The sequence below is a fragment of the Seriola aureovittata genome, chromosome 19 (assembly GCF_021018895.1).
Source record: "Seriola aureovittata isolate HTS-2021-v1 ecotype China chromosome 19, ASM2101889v1, whole genome shotgun sequence".
NCBI classification, from domain to species: Eukaryota; Metazoa; Chordata; class Actinopteri; order Carangiformes; family Carangidae; genus Seriola; species Seriola aureovittata.
This window is the reverse complement of record NC_079382.1, coordinates 21,778,734-21,801,114: the sequence shown is the minus strand read 5'-3', so window position 1 is coordinate 21,801,114 and position 22,381 is coordinate 21,778,734. Positions and strand designations below refer to the sequence as shown.

The 22,381-nt window shown below is 41.7% G+C and overlaps 2 protein-coding genes across 6 annotated transcripts; both read left to right on the top strand.

Annotated features, from left to right (window-relative positions):
• The first annotated feature begins 511 nt into the window (after window positions 1-511).
• Window positions 512-12,081, top strand: bub1 (BUB1 mitotic checkpoint serine/threonine kinase). Of its 2 annotated transcripts, none has more exons than XM_056404643.1 (24): window positions 512-685; window positions 846-905; window positions 1,263-1,404; window positions 1,521-1,717; window positions 2,406-2,446; window positions 2,549-2,625; window positions 2,714-2,763; window positions 3,279-3,463; window positions 3,607-3,725; window positions 4,093-4,580; window positions 5,459-5,499; window positions 5,585-5,704; window positions 6,057-6,167; window positions 6,507-6,588; window positions 6,770-6,848; window positions 7,285-7,462; window positions 7,583-7,649; window positions 8,089-8,939; window positions 9,488-9,588; window positions 9,772-9,933; window positions 10,038-10,195; window positions 10,470-10,647; window positions 10,830-10,936; window positions 11,619-12,081. In XM_056404643.1, exons 1-24 carry the CDS (start codon window positions 663-665, stop codon window positions 11,815-11,817), a joined length of 3,816 nt encoding a protein of 1,271 aa, XP_056260618.1. In that variant the 5' UTR covers window positions 512-662; the 3' UTR covers window positions 11,818-12,081. The 2 variants fall into 2 exon arrangements, with proteins under 2 accessions (XP_056260618.1, XP_056260617.1); XM_056404642.1 differs by having other exon boundaries at window positions 2,546-2,625.
• Window positions 12,082-14,257: 2,176 nt separating this feature from the next.
• Window positions 14,258-22,241, top strand: si:dkey-63b1.1 (B2 bradykinin receptor). 4 transcript variants are annotated; one of them, XR_008830421.1, is made up of 4 exons: window positions 14,266-15,050; window positions 15,190-15,285; window positions 15,790-15,940; window positions 17,032-17,196. XR_008830421.1 is itself a non-coding variant. In XM_056404677.1 (4 exons), exon 4 carries the CDS (start codon window positions 19,353-19,355, stop codon window positions 20,424-20,426), a length of 1,074 nt encoding a protein of 357 aa, XP_056260652.1. In that variant the 5' UTR covers window positions 14,962-15,050; window positions 15,190-15,285; window positions 17,901-18,109; window positions 19,347-19,352; the 3' UTR covers window positions 20,427-22,241. The 4 variants fall into 4 exon arrangements, 1 of the variants encoding a protein (XP_056260652.1); XR_008830419.1 differs by having other exon boundaries at window positions 16,969-17,196; XM_056404677.1 differs by lacking the exons at window positions 15,790-15,940; window positions 17,032-17,196 and adding exons at window positions 17,901-18,109; window positions 19,347-22,241 and having other exon boundaries at window positions 14,962-15,050.
• Window positions 22,242-22,381: the final 140 nt, after the last annotated feature.

The window sequence follows — 22,381 nt, the reverse complement described above, 5'->3', positions numbered from 1 at the left end:
CAACATGTGGGCCTAGAAACTGTCAAACTCTGTTAGAGCCAAAACGATTAGTCGATTGGTTGAATGCCAGAAAATTAATTAGCAATGACTTTGTCAGTCGATTATTGGTCACTTTTCAATCCAATGCAAAGATCCAAACAATCTCTGCTTCTGAAATGCGGCGATTTTCTGAAGTTGTCAACTTGGAAAGTGAAAATTATAAAGGGCATTTTCAGTATATTGTAACAAACACAACAAATAATTAGTTGATTGAGAAAACAATCATTACATCAATCAATAAAAAAAAAAGAAGTTGCATCACTTTATTAGTTCTTTGTCACTGACCAAAAGTGTAGTGCTTTTCTCTATTTTTTAATTTTTTAATTTATTTTTGTGTATTTTTTTAAATGTATTTTTACCCCGGATGTTTCGTCACATCCTGGGGGCGTGGCTTTTTGATACACTGTGGAACGCTCGCGTTGCTATTGGCTGAGCGCGAAATTTCAAATGTCGTAGGAACAACAGACGCAACTTGGAGTAGACAAACAAACTTAGCGATACAAATTCTCTGCTGAAATGTGTTTGTAAAGTTAATCAACCACCTTGTAAAACACATTGATAGAGTCCGGAGATAACCATTTTTACGTTTGCGATTATAAACGACCTTTTAATCTCAAAGCGAAATGGATATCGCCACGTATTTACAGTAAGTCAGCATTGGACATGATGTACGCGGTGTTAGCTTATTGCTAGTGGTTAACTTCAGCGGTACGAATGTATCGCTCTTTTTTAACTAATTTAAACAAGACAAAACTATCAGATGTGATGCCAATTTCCTTGAATCTATCTATACTTTTACTTCGTAGGTGTTTTGAAACCAGATTTAGCTCATACACAGGAGACGACCCTCTGGATCCATGGGACAAGTGAGTAGCATTCATTTTGACTGTTAGCGTTAGCTAGCTAATGATTTAGATTGACCTGAGAAACGTGAACTTGACGTTTTTTAAGTGAAAGTACTAATACCACAATGTGGAAATACTCCATTACAACACCTGCACTTAAAACCCAACATAAGTAAAACGATGTAAATATAATCATGAAAGTTCCTTTAAACTATCTTAATAAAAACCACTCCTGTCACCCAAAGTGAGGCATTCAAACGGGTTGTTTTGTCAACCAATATTTTTGTAATTGTGATTATTTAAATAATTATCCCGAAAAAAGCAGCAAATCATCACGTTTGATCAGCTGAGTTCACACTTCACTGTATATGTTCTCAGGTTTGTGGAGTACCTGGAGCAGAGATTACCTGCAGACAGTGGCACTGGGATGTCTGTGGTGTTTGACACTCTTGTGCAGACATTTTTGAACGTGGAGCGATACGCAAATGACATCAGATATGTGAACTACTGCATCAAATGTGTAAGTCTGAGTCAACTATTACTCTCAGGCAGGAATCACACAAACCGAGTTCAATTGCTTTTCAGACTGCTGAACCCTCATGATTATTTTTCTTCATTTTAACTACTGTCTTCCAGGCCAGTTATTATTCCGACCCCATAGCTCTGTACAGTCACGTCTTCAGTAAGGGCATCGGCACCAGGACTGCTGCGCTGTACGTGGCCTGGGCACAGCAGTTTGAGCAGAGGGGCCTTAATGAACAGGCCGATGCTGTGTACCAGAAAGCAGTGGAGAACCAAGCCCAGCCAGCTGACACTGTTCTCCACGAATACAGGTAACAACACAGATACTGTGATACAGGGTAGAGCTGCTGCTCATGGAAAATACTCCGGTTTGCCTGTTTTTCATCTGTTTGTATGGTTGTTCTTTAGTCTTCTAGAGTCAATTTAATTGCCCAGGTTTGGTGTTTTGTTTTCAAATCACTCACCAAAAACGCACAGAAATCAGACAGACTGTGTTTCTGCTGATTGTTGTTGCTGACTGGGCCCATAGTTCGTTTGAGTTCTCGATATCTACAAGTACACTTTAGTCTGGACCAAGTTTATTGATCTTGTTGATTTGTTGTTGTTTTTTTTACCAGGACATGAGGAGGTTTGTTTGTTTTTTGGCAAAAATGCTTGTGTCCAAAATCTAAAGGTTTTCACCTATTTTTATCTAACCAATAGTTTTTTTTTTTTAAGTTTTGTGGAGCGAAAACTGAAAAACTAATTTATAATGTATGAATGTCAGACTTTACTGTATGGTCTTACACTTAATCATTACATACGTTACATAGTTGTCTGAGTGTGTACTTAACATTTTAGAATAATACAGTTATTGTTAGAATAATATCTCACCATATCTGCACAACACGAACTTTGATGGGATTGTAAAGCACTTCTGGTCAACTCCTGTTGTTTTAAAATGTTTTATATGAATAAAAGTGACTTGAGTTGCTAAAAAATAGTAAATCTGATCTGCAGGCAGTTTCAAACAAGAACCAGGAACCAGACACCAGGATCAGGTGAGATATATTTACTTGCTTACTTATTTGTTTCTTTAAAATGTCCAATATAACATGTCAGCAACTGTTTGATTTTTATTTATTTGGTTTTTTATATAGCAGGAGGTCGAAATCCTTTACAGAACTCCAATTTAACCAATCAGATGTCATCCTACAGAGAACCAGCCACTCAGAGCAAGGTGTGTGTGAATCTCCACAACAATTGTTTAATGAGTTGTTGTTGTTGTTGTCTTTTCAAACCCACTTACTCTCTGTCCTCTGTTAAAGGCCTCTGTGGACTGTCTGTCCAAACCTGCTGCAGTTAAAACAACCATCATGTAAGTGAAAACCACTGTTTGTTTCCTGTAAGATGAAGTCTCTGGTTCTGTCAGTCGGCCAGCAGGTGGCGACCAAAGACTGAAATGTTTTGAAGGATAAACAAATGATGGCAAGAGGATGTTAAAACAGAGAAACAGAATAAAGACACAATAAAACAAAAGAGGATCTGTCCTTAATAATCACACCAGTGCTGCCCATGAGAAGTTGTCATGTCTGTGACCATGTTGGATTTATATTCAATTATTGATCAACAGAAAATTAATCAGCAGAGAGATTCCAGTTTCTCAAATGTGATTTTCTTTGTTGTCAATGATTTGAACGTGAATTTTTCGATCTGCCCATCGGACCAAACGAGACTTACATACTTACATATTTTATCATGTAGACTTACAGGTATGATTCCTGATTGGTCACCAGCACAGCGTGTGCACTGTGAAAGCAGCAAAGTGCTTTAGAAACATACGTCCACCAAAGCTAGATATGATTATCCTCTGACCTGTGTTCTCCTCTGCAGAGTCTCCCGCTCTGAGACCTCAGGAGCGATTCCCTCCGGTCAAGGCTCCAGCGTTCAGACGGTGGCAGCGTACATGAAGGACGAACTGGTCTGTGAAGGGTCTGAATTTTCCTTCGAGGAGGTCCGAGCTGCCAAATACTTCCGTCAGCTCCAGGAGAGGCAGGAGAAGCAGCACAGAGAAATGAGTGAGTCCAACTGCAGAGGGAAAATAACATGAAGTGCTGTGAGATAATTAAGACGTAAAAATGAATCTCAACTACAGAAAACAATCATGTGTTGTTGTGTATTTAGTGAGTTATTAACTTTGTTGTAACATCTTTTTTCGAAGTGGAGAAGTGTCTGATGGAGCATGAGGAGGGCATCCGCCGCATGGAGTCCATGTTGCAGAGATTAGACCACAGTCTGGAGGCCTGTGGAGGGTTAACCAGCCAGACTTCATCACAGAGGGTGAGACTGCTAGTTCAACTATTTTTTTAATAAACTACACTACATTTAATGCCACGGTGAACCGTCACTGTTCTTGGGTTACAGCCCAAACTCAACCTATATATGGGAGTAAATTGTAATTGCAGTTGTGTACTGTGGATACAGCAGACTGACAGATTATTTTACATGTAAATTAAACAAAAAGGCAGAATGTGTACCTGCTAACAGAACAATATTCAGTCTCCCACTGTTAACGTCCTGGTAACGAACACTAGAAAACATAAAGCTTGGTGAGTGTATTATATTAAAAAAGCAACAGAAATCGTCTTAGTTACGCGACAACAGCAGAAATTGAATGAAACCATGAATGTTACTTTCTGTGTTACAGCTTCCTGTTGTAGAAACGGCCCCCAGTGTGAACCCCGACCCCCCCCAGCTGCCTCTTGCTCGTCCTCGGCCCTCCAACCGTCTGAGCAGCCGGCGCTCTCTCGGCTTGAGATTACACACCGAGCCGACCTTCATCCCAGACGCCGCCGTCCCAGAACCTCCTCTGCAGCAAAACCACATCAGGCCCGTCGACACTTACGCTCTGAGCTCAGAGGTATCCCATCATGCCTCTGTCCTGGCTGACAGGAGTGTTCATTTACCAGCATCAGCAGCGGCTTCAGTGTCCACAGACCAGGCGTCCGTCGTCCAGACCTCGATGGTTGAGCCTCAGTCGGTTCAGCGGCCTGTGAGCTTCCAGCAGATGAACCTGTCCCTGCACAGAGCGGATGGTGTCTGTGCCGTGAACAATGATGTTCTCTGCCAGAACGCTGCAGTTCAGCCCCGCAGCTGGGAGAGCTGTCGACCCGCGGAGCAAAACACCACTCATCAGTGAGTCGCTTCTAAATGTGCTCAAAAGATTTCAGATGTAAAATTACAACATTACAACTTTGTTTCTGTAACGACACTTTGCTGTCACACAAACATTTTATTTACTTTTATTTACTGTTTTATTTTATATATATATATATATATATATATTATATATATATATATATATATAATAAAACAGAAACCATATATATATATATATATTATATATATATATATATATATATATAAAACAGAAACCATATATATATATATATATATATATATATATATATCAGAAACTTAAAGCTCCATATTTTCTTCTTCTCCTGTGTTTTATTTGAAGTGTTGATCCATAAGAAGATATATTTGTGGTTTAAGAACCAAAAACCATCTCAGTGTAGTTTCACATCTCCTCTCTCAGGCTTCTCTCTGCAGCTCTAGTAACAACAGGTCGGTGAGCCAATCAGAAGAGAGGAGGCTCTGAGCCTCTCTTCTGATTGGCTGACTCTTTTCTGAGTGATCCAATAAAAATACAGCAGATTTTAGTAAAAACACCAAATCCTGTAAAGGTTTGGATGGTGGGTGCAGGTGGGCGGGGCTTGGTGACTGCTTTGTTGTGACATCACAAAGTTCCAGAAGTCCTGACGGCTGGTTTTAAGGCTCAGTTTCTGAATACAGGCTGTGTGCATTTCTCTGTGGACTGAGGCTTTGATACTTTCACAGTATTAATATAGAAGCTAGAGCTGATCTATAATCACACTACACATGGACACAGACCTGTAGACTGTGTGGAGCTCTAAAACCCCAAAAAAACTGAAACCATCTGCACGGCTAGATGCCTTCAGCAATAAATGGCAAAACTTTTAAAAGTGGGGCTTCTTTTTCTGTTTTCTCAGGGATGTCAGTCAGCTCCAAGAGCCCGAGGAGAAACTCAATAGTAAGTAAAGCAGCTGTTCACATGTAAGCTCTGTGACTGCAGCTTCTTGTGAATGTTTTCAAACCCTCTCTGTTTTCTCCATCAGTGTCACAGGGGGGCACAGTTAACCTGTCTCACGTCACTCCTAACAATTCACTGGGCTTTGTTCAGGCCACACCGTCAAGGGTGCTGCCGTCACCCACCGTCAACACACGGGAAGCACTGGGTGAGCACCGCGGCCTCGTGCCTTTTGGTGAACGGGGGTTTACAGTTCTTGTATACCTTTTTTTTTTTTGTAGGAGGTAGTTAAAGATATGCACAGATTTTGTTATTGCACTTTTTGCACAATTTTTTCTTCCTGCTCAATGTTAATTTTGTCAACTGTTAGGATTCAAAAACAACAGCCTCTAGTAAGAAGGACAAAACTGTACAAGTATAAATTGATTAATGTAGTAATGATAAATAAATACATTAACTAATGCAAAAATAATGACATCATTAATTTTGTCGTTCATACTCTGGCTCTGTCTGTTTAAATTGCATGTGAATAACATTTGATGTGGTTTTGTATCACCCAGACGTCATCATGGACATGTTCCAGGCTCCGACTCTGTTAGAGGATCCGTTCACCAACACATCAGCGCTCCACACGGCTGAGAAGGAGTTTGACGCCAGATACCAAAGATTTGGTAAATATACTGTAAACAGGAACACGTCAATGATGATGATAATCTTTATTAAATCTAACTGGAATGTGGTGACTTTCCAGCGTTCCTGCATCAGTCACCAGTGCCTAAAATAAACTTTGTGACTCACTGATTGACTATTTGAATTAAGTTCTAAGAATATTCCACTTTCCAAAAAGTTGAATGTAGATATAAAAACCCTTTTGAGGCAAAATACAACAAAGTGCACATGAAAACAAAGCCTGAGTTTTTCTGTACACGAGTCTGCAGTTGTTGGTGGAGCAGTTTTGCTGCTATTTTCTGCCGAGTATCATAATGTTTCTGTCTTTCAATGATTTGAAGGAAGCACCTCCACGCTCACAAATCCTCCGGCAGCGACCCCGTTCCCCATCTTCCAGGACGACAACGACAAAGAAAACGGAAGGTAAATATGTATTTCAGGACACAGAACTGAAGATTTTCTAATTCTGTCAGGTTTAATGAGCATCCACTAAATGGCCTAAGTGTGTGACTTCTTGTATTCTTTTCAGTGATTGTGTGATGAATTAAATAAATATTTGGAATGAAAATTTAAATGAATAATATTCCTGTGTCTTTGTGCTCAGTGCTGCTGCTGCCTCTGCAGGGGAGAAGCCTAAACCAATCAGAGCTCTGGCTGAAATCCCTAAGACGGACAAACCCAACGTGAGTACTGACACAACTGATGCGTCAAGTTTGTGTGACATAGACGTGGATATCTCGGACATCAACTGTCCAACCAAGAAAATACAGTAATAGTTCACAGACAAAAGAGATTTACAGAGATTTTCATTTTAATAAATTTGCAAAAAATATTCAAAAATTCTGTTTTGTCTTCGTCATCCTGGGATATTGAGTGTAGCTTGATGAGGGATAAATTAATTTAAATGCAACATGACAAAATGTGAAAAAAGTAAAAAAGGGGTCTGAATACTTTCTGAATGTACTACTGTAAGAAATTATTCAAAACGTGTTTTTTACCTTCATGTCAACACCTTGTTTTTTATCGGTAACAGCAGGGGTCAGTGTTTGGTTGGCGTGTAAAGAGAGAGTTATTTCCTATGTCGGCTGTTGATGATGCTTCTCTGTGTTCACCGATCAGGACACCCCTCCGGACCTGATCCCAGATGAGAGCACCATGTGGGGAGCGGGCTACAACTCCCTCCACTCTCTTGCTGCTTGTCCCAACAGCACCACGGACTTCGCCATGCTGGCCCAGTTTGTCTCCACGCCGTTCACACACAAAACTCCGTTCAACGGCAACTTTTTCCAGGACCAAGGTACCTGCAGTTTCTAACGACAGATAATCCAGTACCCAACTTGGATATGCTCACGGCGCTGTGGCTCTTATCACGTATGAAGAAAATGATTTATTCTAAAATGATTTTTCCACCTTCCAGAGAACAACTGTGACGGCGGCGATGCTGATGACGATGCTTTTATCAGGCGTCAGACCAAAAAACTCAGGTATTCAAGATATCTGCTTTCCTTTAAGAAGTTTTAACAATCATATTTATTCATATTATTTATTTTAATTGTTCGCATGCAGAGCTAAACAAAAAAACAACGCACATCCTACGACACTAGTTCAGAAAAGACTCCACCATTAATGACATCCTGATGTTAAATATTTAAAACCATTAACTGATAAAACGGTTTTAAATGTGATTGTGCTGTTTGTTACAGAGAGATGCATCAATATTAGAAAAAGGACTAATATTGTGATTGTCGCCCAGCTTCACAAACATTTATTCCGCTGTGGAAAAGATATTAAATCTTCTTTGTTTTCTAGCAAAAACAATTAAGTGATAAAATAACACAATCTAAAGGCCATTCAAAGTGTAAGTGTTGATATAATCTCATAAAAGCCTCCCTGAGTCTTTGTGTTCTCTCTTCCCGCCCTCAGTCCCATCATTGAGCAGAGTCCGTGTGAGGAGAAACTCTCTGAAACAGCCGTCAGTCAGCTTCTTCCTTCCTCAGCGAGACACGGCACCATCGTCGGCGAAGGGCTCGCCGCCGCCCCACACTGCCTCACCACCTCCTCCATCACCATGGTGCAGCCCCCTCCTCCCGCCGTGCTCTCCTTCAGAGACCAGACACTCTGTGCGGCCGACGCCTCCATCCCCAGGACCACGGGACCTGTCTGGGAGGTGTACAAGAGTCCAGAGCAGCCCCCCAGACGAGCCTCTCTGGTCTCACAGAAACTGGAGAGTTCAGTCGGACCCAGAAGCGAAACTTTTAAAATCCTGGAAGACGTAGACAAACCCGCCAGTCCAGAGCCAGCCCAGAAACCAGACTACGATGTTCCAGTGAGTCCGGAGGGCGCTCTGAAACTGGACTGGCTGGCCATCAGAAGTCCTGAGCTCACAGTCCAGCCGGATCTGGACGCCTTCCTAAGTCCTTGTCGACACAAGACTGTTCCCAACAAGATACTGGACGTTCCCATGAGTCCAGAGCAGCCTCAGCTCTGTGCCGACGTGCCCATGAGCCCAATGCAGCCGCCACCTTTCAGCAACGTGGATGAGCCCATGATGAGTCCAGACAGAGGGCTGACACCCTGCGCTGACGTGTCCATGAACGCCACAGCACCGAGGGCAGCCAGGAGCAGAGCGGTCCAGCTGGTGTCAGACCCCTGGGATAACGAACTGATCTCTGATCTGCTGTCGACTCTCACCCCGCCCCTCACCTCTCACCCCCGCTGCATCACCTGGCAGTGCAACATGCCCAACATCACCCCAAAGATGACCCTCAGCATGGGTGAGGAAGAGGGCTGCGGTTATCATTTTTATTTGACCAATTGATTGAGTAACATAATAATTATTAGTTAGGGTTAGATGAGAAGATGGATGCCAGTCTTTGTCTGTTCAGTTCTCGTTTATAAGCATAAAGACTGGAAATAGAGGGGAACAGTTTGCTTAAAAAATGGAAGTTGTGACAAGCCACATAAAACGACAACTACAAGTTGCTGGTTGCCTGGTAACATCGTCATGGTGACAAGATGAAAAAGTTGAACTGTTCCTTCAATGTCTAGAAAGAAATGAAGAACAACCACAACCCGAAATCATATAAAACACCAGAAAGACGGCGCTAATGTGAAGCTTAGAAATAATTCCAAAAATTATTCATTATTTATTAATTTGGTAAAAGAATCTTCTTCTTCTTTTTTTTAAAAATCAAATTCAAGAAAAATTCAGGTTCCAGACAAGACGGTGGTTAATACTGTTATGAAGTTATATTTGTTTTAAGCTGAAGTGAATAAAAGTTTCCACCTCAGTGTTAAACTGATGATGTTTGTCCTCCAACAGGAAAGGCTTCCCTGCAGGTCGACTGCATCCTCGGCCAAGGTGCTTTTGCAACAGTCTACCAGGCGACTGACCCCATGACCTCAGAGAGGATGGTTTTAAAGGTAAGAAGGTGGAGATTGGAGATAAAGACAGAGCACCATCTAAATATTTTAATAATATAAAATATATAAAGTCTTCTCTGGCGCTAAAAGAGTAAAACGTTTAATAGAGACATGAAGTGTCTGGTTCGGCCATGTTTTACTGAACATCTTCCTGTTTCCTCCTCGTGATTGACATTAACGCAGGTTCAGAAACCAGCCAATCCCTGGGAGTTTTACATCAACACACAGCTGGACGCTCGGCTGCAGCCCGACATCCGTCACCTGTACAGCAGCATCCGCTCAGCTCACCTCTTCCACAACGGAAGTGTGCTGCTCGGGGAGCTGCACAACCACGGGACTCTGCTGGTGCGTTCACGGCTTTTATCTCTTCATAGATCCCTGCATGTGACACAATAATATGAAGTTAATATGAACGCTATCTTCTCCTGACTCTGTGGCTCTGCTCTCAGAACGCAGTGAACATGTATAAAACCCTGAGCGACAAGGTGATGCCTCAGCCTCTGGTCATGTACTTCACCATCTGTATTCTGCACATGGTGGAGCAGCTGCACGGCGTCCGCATCATCCACGCCGACATCAAACCGGACAACTTCCTGCTGGGAGAGAGGTAACGTTCGACGATGATATTCACTGTGAAATGATCACGTCAGTTGCCGTGTGTCTGACTCTTCTAAGGAAAGTCGCCATGGTTTGTACAAAAAGTCGCTAGATTTGTCACAAGGGGCTTTTTGGGAAAAAAATTAAGTATGTAAAGGGGTAACACCACTTCACGCTAAATAATTTTGAAAGAGCAATAATGAAAAATAAAATAATGAACGTTATGTTTTCTCTACAGCAGTCTGCAGGAACACCTCATGATCAGTGCTGTCGTCATGTTTCAGGTTCTTGGACAACAAGTGTTTTGATGCGGAGAACATGGACCACGGCCTCGTCCTCATCGACCTGGGGCAGAGCATTGACATGGAGCTTTTCCCACAAGGCACTGCTTTCACTTCCAAGTGCTTGACGTCAGGCTTCCAGTGCACGGAGATGCTCAGCGGGAAACCCTGGAACTATCAGGTGAAGATGCACAGGAGTGTGTTGTATGATTGATGTATGATTATAGAAACGTGTAAACTGATGATGTATTCAACAAATTCAGACGTTGGTTAAAAAAACGGACTAATGTAGACAGAAAATATGTTAATGCACTTTGAGGAAATGTTATTTAGGAGGTCTTACTGTGTCTTGTGTGTTCTCAGACCGACTACTTTGGAATAGCAGGGACTGTGCACTGTTTGCTGTTTGGGACATACATGCAAGTCACAAATGAAGACGGCGTCTGGAAGTCAAATGCAGTGTTTAGAAGGTAACACACACACACACACACACACACCCTCCTTCCAAGATAAACTAATCAATCATTGGTCAATATGTAAACCAGTATTAGCTCACTACAGATGTGTGTGTGTGTTGCTGTATAAATCCAAGCAGCAACTTCAGAGGCTGAAAAATGAAAAGCCAAAAACTGCAGTTCCTCGAATGACCACTAGAGTCTGACTCCAACAGTAAGTCAATCCCCATAGACTCCCATGTTAAAATGCACTGACGTCTCAGCCCCACACACGCCCCTCCTCTTTGCCAATTTTTGGATTAGCTGGGAGTTAGGGGCGGAGTCAGACTCTGCCAAGATGGCAATGGTGAAGCAGCTCACTCTGAGCTTCAAAACTGCTCTTCAGAAACCTGTGGGTGATGTCATGATGTCCATGTATAAATCGCAGCCCATGAACACAGACACTGTAGTTTATTTAGACTCAGTCCCGCACACCGTCCTGCTGTAAATACTCACTAGAGAACCAAATGTGGATTAATCCACAGCTGAAAATAGTCCCAAACAAATGCACTATTTTCTTCTTTCTGTTTGATAAAAACTAGAGTGAGCAGCTGTTTTATGAAATTACTATTTAAAAGCTGCATCTGTAAATCTGTTCCCACTGAAATCATTGATCCTTAAAACGCCTCACAAAGTCTTGTCCCTCTCCGTCCCACAGAAACCCCCACAGCGACCTGTGGATGGAGTTCTTCCACACGCTGCTGAACGTGCCGGACTGCGGCGCCCTGCCGAGCCTGCGGAGCCTCCGCTGCAAACTGACGTCGGTCCTGCAGGAGAACTACGGCAGGAAACTGTCCTCGCTCAAGAGCCGCCTGGTGGTTCTGCTGCTGGAGAACCGCAAAGCCGCTCGGAGATGAAGACAACGGCTTTAACTTCTTCTTATCCTCCTTTTTTTAAACTGGTTCAAACTGTTTCAGAAAAATCAGTTCAGTTTTAAAAATGTGGTGAAAATGTCACTGGAGGAGGATTTGAGCGACTGACTTAGTTTAAACTGAATTTGTACATATTTTTAAAAATAAATGTAATTATTATTTAGTTGCTTTTTACAATTACATTTTTTCTGCTTTTACCTTGTGAGAATTTTTTTTTTCTTAAAAGAATAAACTTTGTGTTGAAGTGCAGTAGATTATCTTTGTGTTTTGATCTATAGTTGGAGGATTTATTGAAGCTAGTCTGCAGATATGAGTTCATATCTGATTCAACGCTTTTCTTTTGTTTTTTCTTATTTCTACTTTGAGCTACAACTTGTTTTTGTTTTTTGTGCTCTGCTCCTTTTTTTCCTCAGTATTTAATAATTATGTTTTTAAGACAAATTTTTTGCACCTTCTATAAAAAGGAAATTGAACAGATTATTTTGCCATTTTCCTTTTCTCTTTGTCAGTCCTGCCTGCTCATCTCCCCCCTGCAGCGGGGGGGGGGAGGTGTCTGGCCTCCCTTCTAATGAAACCCAGTTAGTGGCTCTCTCTGGGGAGTAGAGGGAAACATTCCTCCGGTGATTATCAGACAGCTCGTGAACTGTAAGTCTGCTTCTGCTGATTGACTTCTAAATTCTGTCATTAGCCAACAACAGAGGAAAGACCTCATCAGAATAACTCAGTGACTTCTCTCCGTGTTTATATTTCTGTCAGGTTAATGAATGTAACATAAGTCAGAAGCCTGTGATCTGTGCATGGATGTTCATCCGTGACCTTTGGAAATAATCTGATGATGATAAACACAAAGGTCCACTTACTAAACTTTCATCACTTATGATGCGGCCAGAAGATCCCACACAGGAAATGCAATGACAGAGCCGGCTGCATTCAGAGAGCGGGATGCGGCTGAAAGCTCTTCAGCAAATCCTTAATACTCCGCTGAAGATCCAAAGGGAAACAAAGCTAAGATGCTTTAATTAGAAAAAGATCTGCACTAATTCACCAGGCTTCTGTTTTTTTTGAGGATTAACAGTGAAGCGAGCGTGAAAGACAAATGTCCCAGGAAAGCTGGAAACATTTGCAAGTAAAGATGTTTTGGAAATTCCCCGGTCAAGTTAAGCCAGATGTGTAGTCGACTGCTGGTCAGTGTCAGCTGTTTCTATCTTAAAGGTCTGGGATATGGAGGACAAGAAGCAGTCACTGTTTCTCACTACATATTAAATCTCCACACATTCTTTTTTTATTTGGAAAAGTCTACATTACAATTTTACTGTAAGGGTGAATCACATCGTGTGCATTTAAAACAGAAAGTTATGCAGTGTGTTTTTGAGAGCCACTTCAGTCTCTTACACTGGTTTCCTTTTATAACAATAAAATTTGAGGGGGGGGAAGAGAGAATAAAGAGGGAGCTGTTTGATGAAATAAAATAATACAGGTCACATTACACCCTGACTCATTCTTACAAGCAAATCAACTAAAACCTGACCTTAAAGGTTTAATGTACTCAGTCCACCTGGTCCTGATCTGGTCAAATTTTTATTTTTCGGACCTTGAAGGAAAACGACAGCCTTTATAGATTTAATTTATTATTCCTTCCCACTCATCAACGGTGCAGCATCACCTGCACAATTTGGCACAAATGTCCAATTTGGACTCAAGGATGAACTGATTAGATTTTGGTGGTTAAAGGTCAAAGGTCAAGGTCAACCACAAGGAGGTGATTCTAGTTTTTATATACAGTATACTATCTATCTGTCTGTCCAATGAGACGTGATCTGTTGTCTCCTTTGAGGGAGTGCTGCGGTTTGTCTCGTGCGCATCTCTAGCGCGAGGAGAAGAACGTACATGGGTCCGTCGATACACGTCACTGACGCACACATGAAGAGGGAGGGGTGATTAGCGTGACGACACGCCAGCAGTTAAACGTCACTATCTCCGCACTCAATTCCTGGCAGCACCGGTGTTTCACAACTCGGCCCCCGAGGAGTCAGACACTACACACTGCAATCTTGGACAAATAAGGTAAACAATGAAATCAAAACTGAACTCATGGACTTTTTTTCCTTTAACTGACTGGAAATCTGAAATCTCTGGCATGAATAAAAGCAGTTTCACACGCTGAATAAAATATTCATATTCAATATTCATTAATTATCAGTTCATTAATTAAGCAATAGCGGTAGAGTGCGACATCACTCCCTCTCGTGTGATATTTCGTTTATACTCCAGTTCTACGAGCGTCACATTAGTTAAATAAGCAACAACAGATAACGATTAGTTTGTTTATTTCATCATTCATGTGTCTACGCCAACACAAATAGTTCCGGAACTGGACTGTTGCTAAGCAAACAAGTAAACGTTACCTCAAGTGTGCGCTGAAGTATCCAGGCCTCTCCCCTTCATCCTCTTCTGGCGACCAGGACTTTATTTAATTCAAATGTCATTTCTGGAAATATTTTCATCTTTGCAAAGTTTGTTACAATCTAAGACAGATAACGACCGTTAATGTGACGCTGATTGACGGTTAAGCGGAGTGATACATGTACCTACAAGTCTGTCAGCGCTCGTGGAAAGTCTCTCCTCCAATCAAATTCATTGGTCGGAACTAACTGTTGTAACAAAATATTACAAATCTATGAGCGAACAAAACATTAAGAAGTGTGTCCTCTTCAGGTTCGCACATGATCAACAACAGGTGTGTGATTTTAATCTCCATATCCGTCCAGTCTTCACCCGTCCATCCCGCGCAGGGGAGGTGATTCTCTGGCCTCCTGGTACAAGGAGGTATCACTCCGTCTTGAACTTCCGGGACGCAAAACAGACTCCTGGTGACTGTCAGAGCGTGAATCACGGACGCAGATAGGACTGACTCAAGGGTCAGCTTGAACTGTGGTGTGCATTCCCCACTGTTTATTCAACTGTTGTGGTTTTGAGACATTTTGTTCTGTATATATCAAGACATTTCACTGCTCTTCAGCAGTACACTGTGGAAATTGGCTCTGAGCTGTTGTGTGCTGAGTTCTGCTTGCCTATTATTTTTTGTGTGTTTGTCTGTGTATACCCTGGCACTGAGAATTGGTATGAGGTATCATAATGACATTGCTGCAATTCAGGAAGGAGATATTGTGACCATATTTCCTGCAACTTGGCTGGTTGGTGGAGGAAACAACTATAAGGTGGTAATTCTTGTTTTTAATCTTTATCTCAAAGCATCTAAGGAGGTTAGAAATCTGTGGCTGTGAACCACTCTCCTGATTTGGGGATTTTCTGTTCATCATAATCACAATGTCTCTCTTGGATAAAATTCATCAACAGATTTATAGGAACTTGCAAGGTGGATGACAGCGTACCCGTGCATGGCTAGAGGAGCTGACAGCTGCACACCTTCTCAGGCATCTGTGTGTATTTCAGGTACATGTTTTGTTATATTCACAACTAGTTTATTTTCATACAGAAACAGAAAAGCTCAAAAATAAACTGGAAATGGAAACAAGTCTCCAAATATGGATACGCTGGCTTTGAGTCCGTAATGAGAAGTTTTGAACACAGACTGGCTGAATACTTGGATTCCTCTCAAACATCAGGCTTTCCAGTGTGAATTCCTCCTTGTTTATTATTCTGCTGGACTTCAGTTTCAGTAAATGTTATCATTATAAAGTGCTATTCTGTGAGCATATTTTAGCAGAGTTTATTTCAGACCGTGGAGCTGCTGACATCCTGATCTGTATAATTCACACTCTGTCAGAATGTATAAACATTGGTCCATTTAAGCATATAATCTGCAGAAACCACAGATAAAGAATATAAAATCTATAAAAAAAATATGCCTGTGAAGCTCCGCTGCTGGACTCCACCAGTCCACGCCTAATACACACTTGTTGAAAACTTAATTAAGTCATTCATCTGTGATGACAGACTGATCTGCAGCTGTGCGGCCAGCCTCCCTGCACGCTGCTGCATAACCTGATTTGGGAAAGGACGGAAGGAAGTGGAGTGAAAAAAGGATTAGACTGAGAGAGGGAGAGGAAACTGAGACAAAGAGAAGACGGGAAATCAGAAGTCAGCTGTGAGTCACTTGGTCGTGTGTGTGGAACATTTCATCCTGTAGTGTAGCATGGATTAATGTGATAAATGAGGGTATGCTGACAAACCAACATCCAACTACAGGAGTAAAGGAAAGAGTTTATGGGTATACGTAGATGAATACTGACAAGAAAGTCCAGTTGGAAAGGCTGAACATATCAAAATAAACTGATGGTACTGATCAGCCCAGACCTTTGGAGGTGGTCCAGGGGAATCCAATCCAGCAATTTGAGATGAATAATGAGAGCCATAGGTTCTACTCATTGAACGAGTGAGCAAAAGAGAGAGAGTGAGATTGATTTGTGTATTTTAGCCCTAAAGTTGTGACGTGACACCACCATAACACTCTGATTATCTTACCGCTTGCATTTCAAAGACCAACAAACAGGCCTGAAAAATAACAACAATAGGCCACAATATACTATTATATACTAAACATGCAGTAAAAGTTGACATGAAGCAACAGATTCCCTCATTTAGCATCATCATCATCATCATCATCATCATCAGAACAGTTGCTTAGCCAACTACTTATAACAATATGCAACAGTAAGATCAAACCAACAACAAAATGAAATAGTATTCCTGCCTGTTTGAAGTTCATTCTGTGTCTGAACGTTACATCAAACTCTTGCAGAACGACCTCTGCATCAATTCCAACATCATGATGGATTTTGATCAGTGTTCGACATCTGCCGTGTCAACGCTGGGCGGCACCTTGACACAGCTGTGAAGTTCGTCATCAAAGCTTTCGCAGACTTTCTTAGAGAGCTGTACAAGTTCACTCTTACCCAAACGCAGAAGTTGATCCCTGATGATTCACTATAGAGAAACACTGAAGCCAGCAGCTACACCACTTATTACTGAGGTCCCATCTCAAGCTTGAGTCACACACAGAAAGTTGTTCAGGCCATTTGATCCAAACACATTTTCAACTGCATCTGTGATTGATTGTGTATTGAAATACTTGACGTTGGCAACGCTCAAAGGAAGCGCTCTTTTACTGTGCAGTCGGCTCTAGGTGCCTGTCCATGTGACCTCTGTTCTCACTTCACCTGTCTGTTGGGACTCCAGTCACCTGTGGCTCTATGCCTGAAGAGGAATCCCCATTCCCCTCTTCACCGCCTGCAGCGAGTCACGGCCCAATCCCTTTCCCCAACAACGGTTCTACCCCTGGACACTTCCCCTTTCCGTCATTCTGCCCTCGGCCCTGAGCCTTTTCTTCCCCCATCAACTTCCCCTTGCTCCATAATTACAATAAAGAACTTATTTCACCTTTTACCTCTGGTTTTTGTGCTTTGCTTCGCGAGTTCAGAATGACTAAAAGCCTTCTGATGCTGTTTTATCGTGGCCATGGAAAGCATCTTATTTAGTTTCTAATTACAGTATAATTTTGTATATTTTAGATCTAACACAGAATTAAACAAGGTTTTTAATCACAGCATGAATTAGGTTTATGGTGTCTAATTAGGGTATGACTGTGTTTGTTTACTGTCTAATACAGAACATATTGTTACTAGTTTTTTAAAAAGGTTGGGTTGTGAAAACTTAATGAGATCAGCTCCAAATGTGCTCTATCCAACTGCTGAGAAGACGGTTCAATTACAAAGCTCTGATTTGTCAACTGTTTCCTCGGCAGCAGGACGTCCGAGTGTGATTCAAAGGCTGTAAGAAAATGAAATAAAAGAATACAAGCAGATAAAAATCATCAGCAATTTTTTTTCTTGCTCATGGACTCCTTGGCAGCTGCTGAGGATTATTTATTATTTACACTCAAAGTTTCCCATCAGTCCAGGAATCTGGACCCCTTTCTGTTTCCTCTCCTGGAGACATTGATCATGAATCACATTGCCTCGCTGTCTTGGGCCATTTGTAGCAGATGCTTTCGATACAGAAGCCAAAAATCCAGATCTGTGTAACTAAACCCCAACACTATTTTTCAGCGGTCACTGAGTCATACCATTTCAGTGAGCCAGAACACAGCGCAGTAGCTGTTGGGTGACGACACACTGATGATCTCTGGGTCTGCACATATAAAAGTGAGCAGCCTCCCAGTGTTCACTTCAGTGCAGGCGAGACCACCGTAACAATTATCTGCAGGGTACAAACATCAGGCAAATCTGGATGGATAAGGCTGAGCCACGGACATAAGGTTAGTAGCAGATAGAAAGGAAGGTGTGTCTGACCTTTCGTTTCTAGACCCGTTTTGTCATTTACAGCTGCTTTGAACAAATTAATTAATAACAGTATATCTGTAATAAATGCAGATATGGTGATGAGGCAATTTCTGCTGTCTAAGCCATGGACAGTCTCAAACAAAAATGTAATAAGTAAAAAACAAAATAGGCAGAATTTCTCACTGTATATCACACAATACGTCAAGAGGGAAAGTAGATCGCTGAGCCGCTCTACGATGGTATCTGTTTCTCGTAGGTGATGAAATGTGTCTCATTTCAGCATGAATTTATAAGGGAGGCAGAGGTATTCATCGAAATATTTAATACTGAGATAACATTTTCAAACAGGAATGCAGGAACTGTGTTCTTCCAAAGTTATGCAGCACAGTTTTTCCATGCTTTTATTACACCATATCTCTACTACTGTAAACACCTTGTTCATCCAACAGACTGTCTCGTTCCTATTGGCTCAAATTAGGGTCAAAGTGATTTCCAGCTGCTAAAGTGATGTTCACAAATAATTCTATAGCTGTAAATCAATGTTTGTAAACCTGTAAAATAAAGCTACAGTGTAGGAAAAAACAGAGAGATGGATACAGAGCAGCAATTAATCAAAGCTGCAATAATGAAAGATTATCTGTACCGGCAGAGTGCAAATTATACTATGACACTAAGGGGAGATCAACTATTTCTCCGGGGTGAAAGGGAACCCACTACAGTCCAGGATTGTGCTTCAATGAACTGAGATCCATATTGATGTCAAAACGTATCTCTATAATAATCCTCCATTGTCCCACTGCACATGACTGCGAACCAGTGTGTGCTAAAATTAAATCAAATATGACATTTTATATTGGTAATGAAATGACAAGTCAACATTGGAAATGAAAGGATGCATTAGCTAACAGTAGTTTGATAAACCGTAACTGTAAATTACTGTAACTGTAAGTGAAGTGTATTTAACAAGCTACATAATGAGCTACTGCTACAACACTTAGCCTATAGTCTTTGTGTGACACATGGCAGCAGAGACTTAAGGACAGAGCCGCGACACTTAGACACGAGACACTTAGAAATGGTACAGTCCAATTTAAGGATGACACAATTATATGAGTCCATGTCCCTCTCTCCCTTTCTTCTTACTGTAATTTCTGTATTATACATGAACCTTGTCTGGTTGCTTATGTTGACCCTGTTTTTTGTCATTCACAGTTTCCAATGGCTGTGAATGCATCAGACTGGTTGGTCCCAACTGTGGGCCCAGAGTTGGACCCCTGCAGTAACTACACTGAAGCTTGGCTGTGGCTGTCCTCCCTGCAGCCGGCCTTCCTGGGTTTGATCAGTGTGATGGGGCTGTTGGGGAACAGCCTGGTTCTCTGTGTGTTCTGCCTGCAGAGGAAACCCTGCACTGTGGCTGATGTCTACCTGGGGAACCTGGCGGCTGCTGACCTCGTCATGATCTCCTGCCTCCCCTTCTGGGCTGTCACCATCGCACAAGGCTACCAGTGGGACTTCGGAGAGATCCTTTGTAAGCTAGTCAACGTGGTCATCTCTATGAACTACATCTGCAGTGTTCTGTTCCTCATGCTGGTTAGTATGGACCGCTACTTGGCTCTGGTGAAGCCCCTGTGCCCTAGCCGTCTGAGGAGAGCTGCCTGGGCCAAGCGTATCTGCCTGGGGATCTGGATCCTGGGCTTCCTCTTCAGTCTGCCCATCCTGCTCTTCCGCACGGTGACATACGTAAAGGATGCCGGTGTGGATGCCTGCATTCTCGACTACCCCCACCCAGCATGGAGCTTACACCACAACATCAGCAGGAACGTGATGGGTTTTCTAATTCCCGTTCTGGTAGTGGTTTACTGCACTCGTCACATCGTGGCTGCTCTGAACGACCGGGGAGCCAGTGGACTCCCTGGGGTGAGGGCAGAGAGGAAGGCTGCCTACCTGGTTCTGGCCGTGCTGGCCGTCTTTCTCTTCTGTTGGACACCACACCAGGTGATGCTTTTTCTTGACACTCTGGATTACTTCGAGGTCACGCCCGGGTGCCTATGGGGACATGTCCTGGACATTGGCATACAACTGTCCACATATCTGGGGTACAGCAACAGTGCTCTTAACCCCTTCCTGTTTGTCATTGTGGGGCAACATTTTAGGAGAAAGGCAAAGGAGGTGTTTGGAAAAACGTTGAACCCCTGGTCAAAAGACATGAGCTACCTGAGTGTGAGCTTCACTTCAGTGAACAGACTCAATGAAATACAGCATGTCAGTATTGAAAAACTGGAAATATCTTGACCATGACAACTACATCATGACCAGCTACTGTGGGGACTTAACACTGAAAATTAACACTGTACTACGATCACTTGATGAGAGTATTTTCCTGCAGTGATTATTAAGTTGATATGTGAAATTGTTAACAGTTAACAGTTGCTAACTTACACATTGAGCAGACACAGAGAGGCATTAGCATTAATTTTGAGTCTTGTTTGCATCCATCTGGTAAATGTAATCATGTGCACAAACTGCTGTTTTCGTTGACTCTTTTTGTTGGTGCTCCTGGAACAGCGCATACAGGCAGAGCTGCTAAAACAACACGGTAAGCCTAGAGCAGTTATCATTTTCAAAATGCACAGCTTTGGTTTGCATAGCTTGGTCCTAATTATTAGTGAAATTATTCAGTATTGGTAAATGTCAAGGTATTAATCATGAGCATCAATGCTCCCTGATATTGATACTCTCTGGGTCTTTGTTTTGCCGGCGGAAGTCAGTCATATTGTTTTCGGGTTGTCTGTCTGTTCATACGTACGTCTGTCTGTCAAAATCTTGTGGACACAATACCTCAGTAACGCTTTGACAGAACTTTTTAAGTACAATTTAGTACAAACATTCACTTGGACTCAAAGATGAAATGGTTAGATTTTAGTGGTCAAAGGTCAAAGGTCACACTTATTACTCAAGACTTTACACAGCAATTATGATTCACATAAATGGTTAATATTTTATATGATTCTGAATAAACAGGGACATAACCTGAAATTAGTCTGAGTGGCTGAGGCATACAACCGCAAGGCAATAGGTAATTCTAGTGTGTCTCTGTTTTCTGTTCACCACTTAGTGTCTAACTGTCAGCTGGTTGGCTCAGGGCAGCTAGTGTACAGTGGGCTTATCAGCGCTATCCTGCTGAAAACAGCTGCCTGTTGGACATTAGGTTGATGAGAGCTGAGTCATTAAATCAGAACAAAGAGAAGACACAAATGCTCTGTTGAACTGAGTGATGACTCTGTGGTTTGTTTGCGGGTGAAGGGTTGGGGTAATTATTTATGTCTTTTTATATTAAAAAAAATGCTGATTTGTGCAGCTCTATTTAAAACGTCTGGTGCATTGTTCCAAATTATTATTGTTGAGCTAATTACTGAAGCTTGTGTGCACATGTAATTCCTATAGGGGTTTATTAGCATTTATTAGCCCTGTGTCTGTACCTTATTGCCTTTGCCATTGTTTTGTTGATGCACTGAGAAATATTATCTTCAAAAGACTAACACCATTTATGATGTATTTGATGCTAAATTACTACTGGCGAGTGCTGAAGATGAATCCCAATGTGATTTATGTGATCTTTCATTGTGTCTGAGCTTATTCTGTCTATCACTAATTGCATAATTATGAAGTCTAACTATACAAATGTGACTGAACTAAACAAAGGTCATATTGTTCCTAAAAGAAGCAAACATCCGATTGTCTTACTGCATTAGTTGTTAGTCATTTTTCAATCAATGTGTGTTTTTTTGGCACAGAAGGTGGAATTAATGCAATTTATCCATGGTTTTCACAGTTTGCACTAAAGACATGCCCTATATATTAGATCTCATAACAAACCCCAACCTGCCTCAGAGCAGTTACACTATCACTCAGAAGATTAGACCCAAACAAAGTATAACTAAAGAAAAACAAAAATACATCAGAATAATATTGCACGCTCACAACACAAACTAGAGACATATTGTGCCCTAAACAGACACTATACTGTGGCAGACTACCTGACCACACTAACTGATAAGAACCTGAGAAAGACCATGTACAGAGTGAGCACCGTCTGGCAATAAACAAGGGCAGACACATTTATGTGTAGGTATGTGTGTATGTATGTATATGTGTGTATATGTATAACATTTATTAATTTTTTCCTTTTCTTTCCTTTTCTTTCTCTTCTTTTCTTTCTGAGATTTAAGTCAGAATTAAAAATAAAT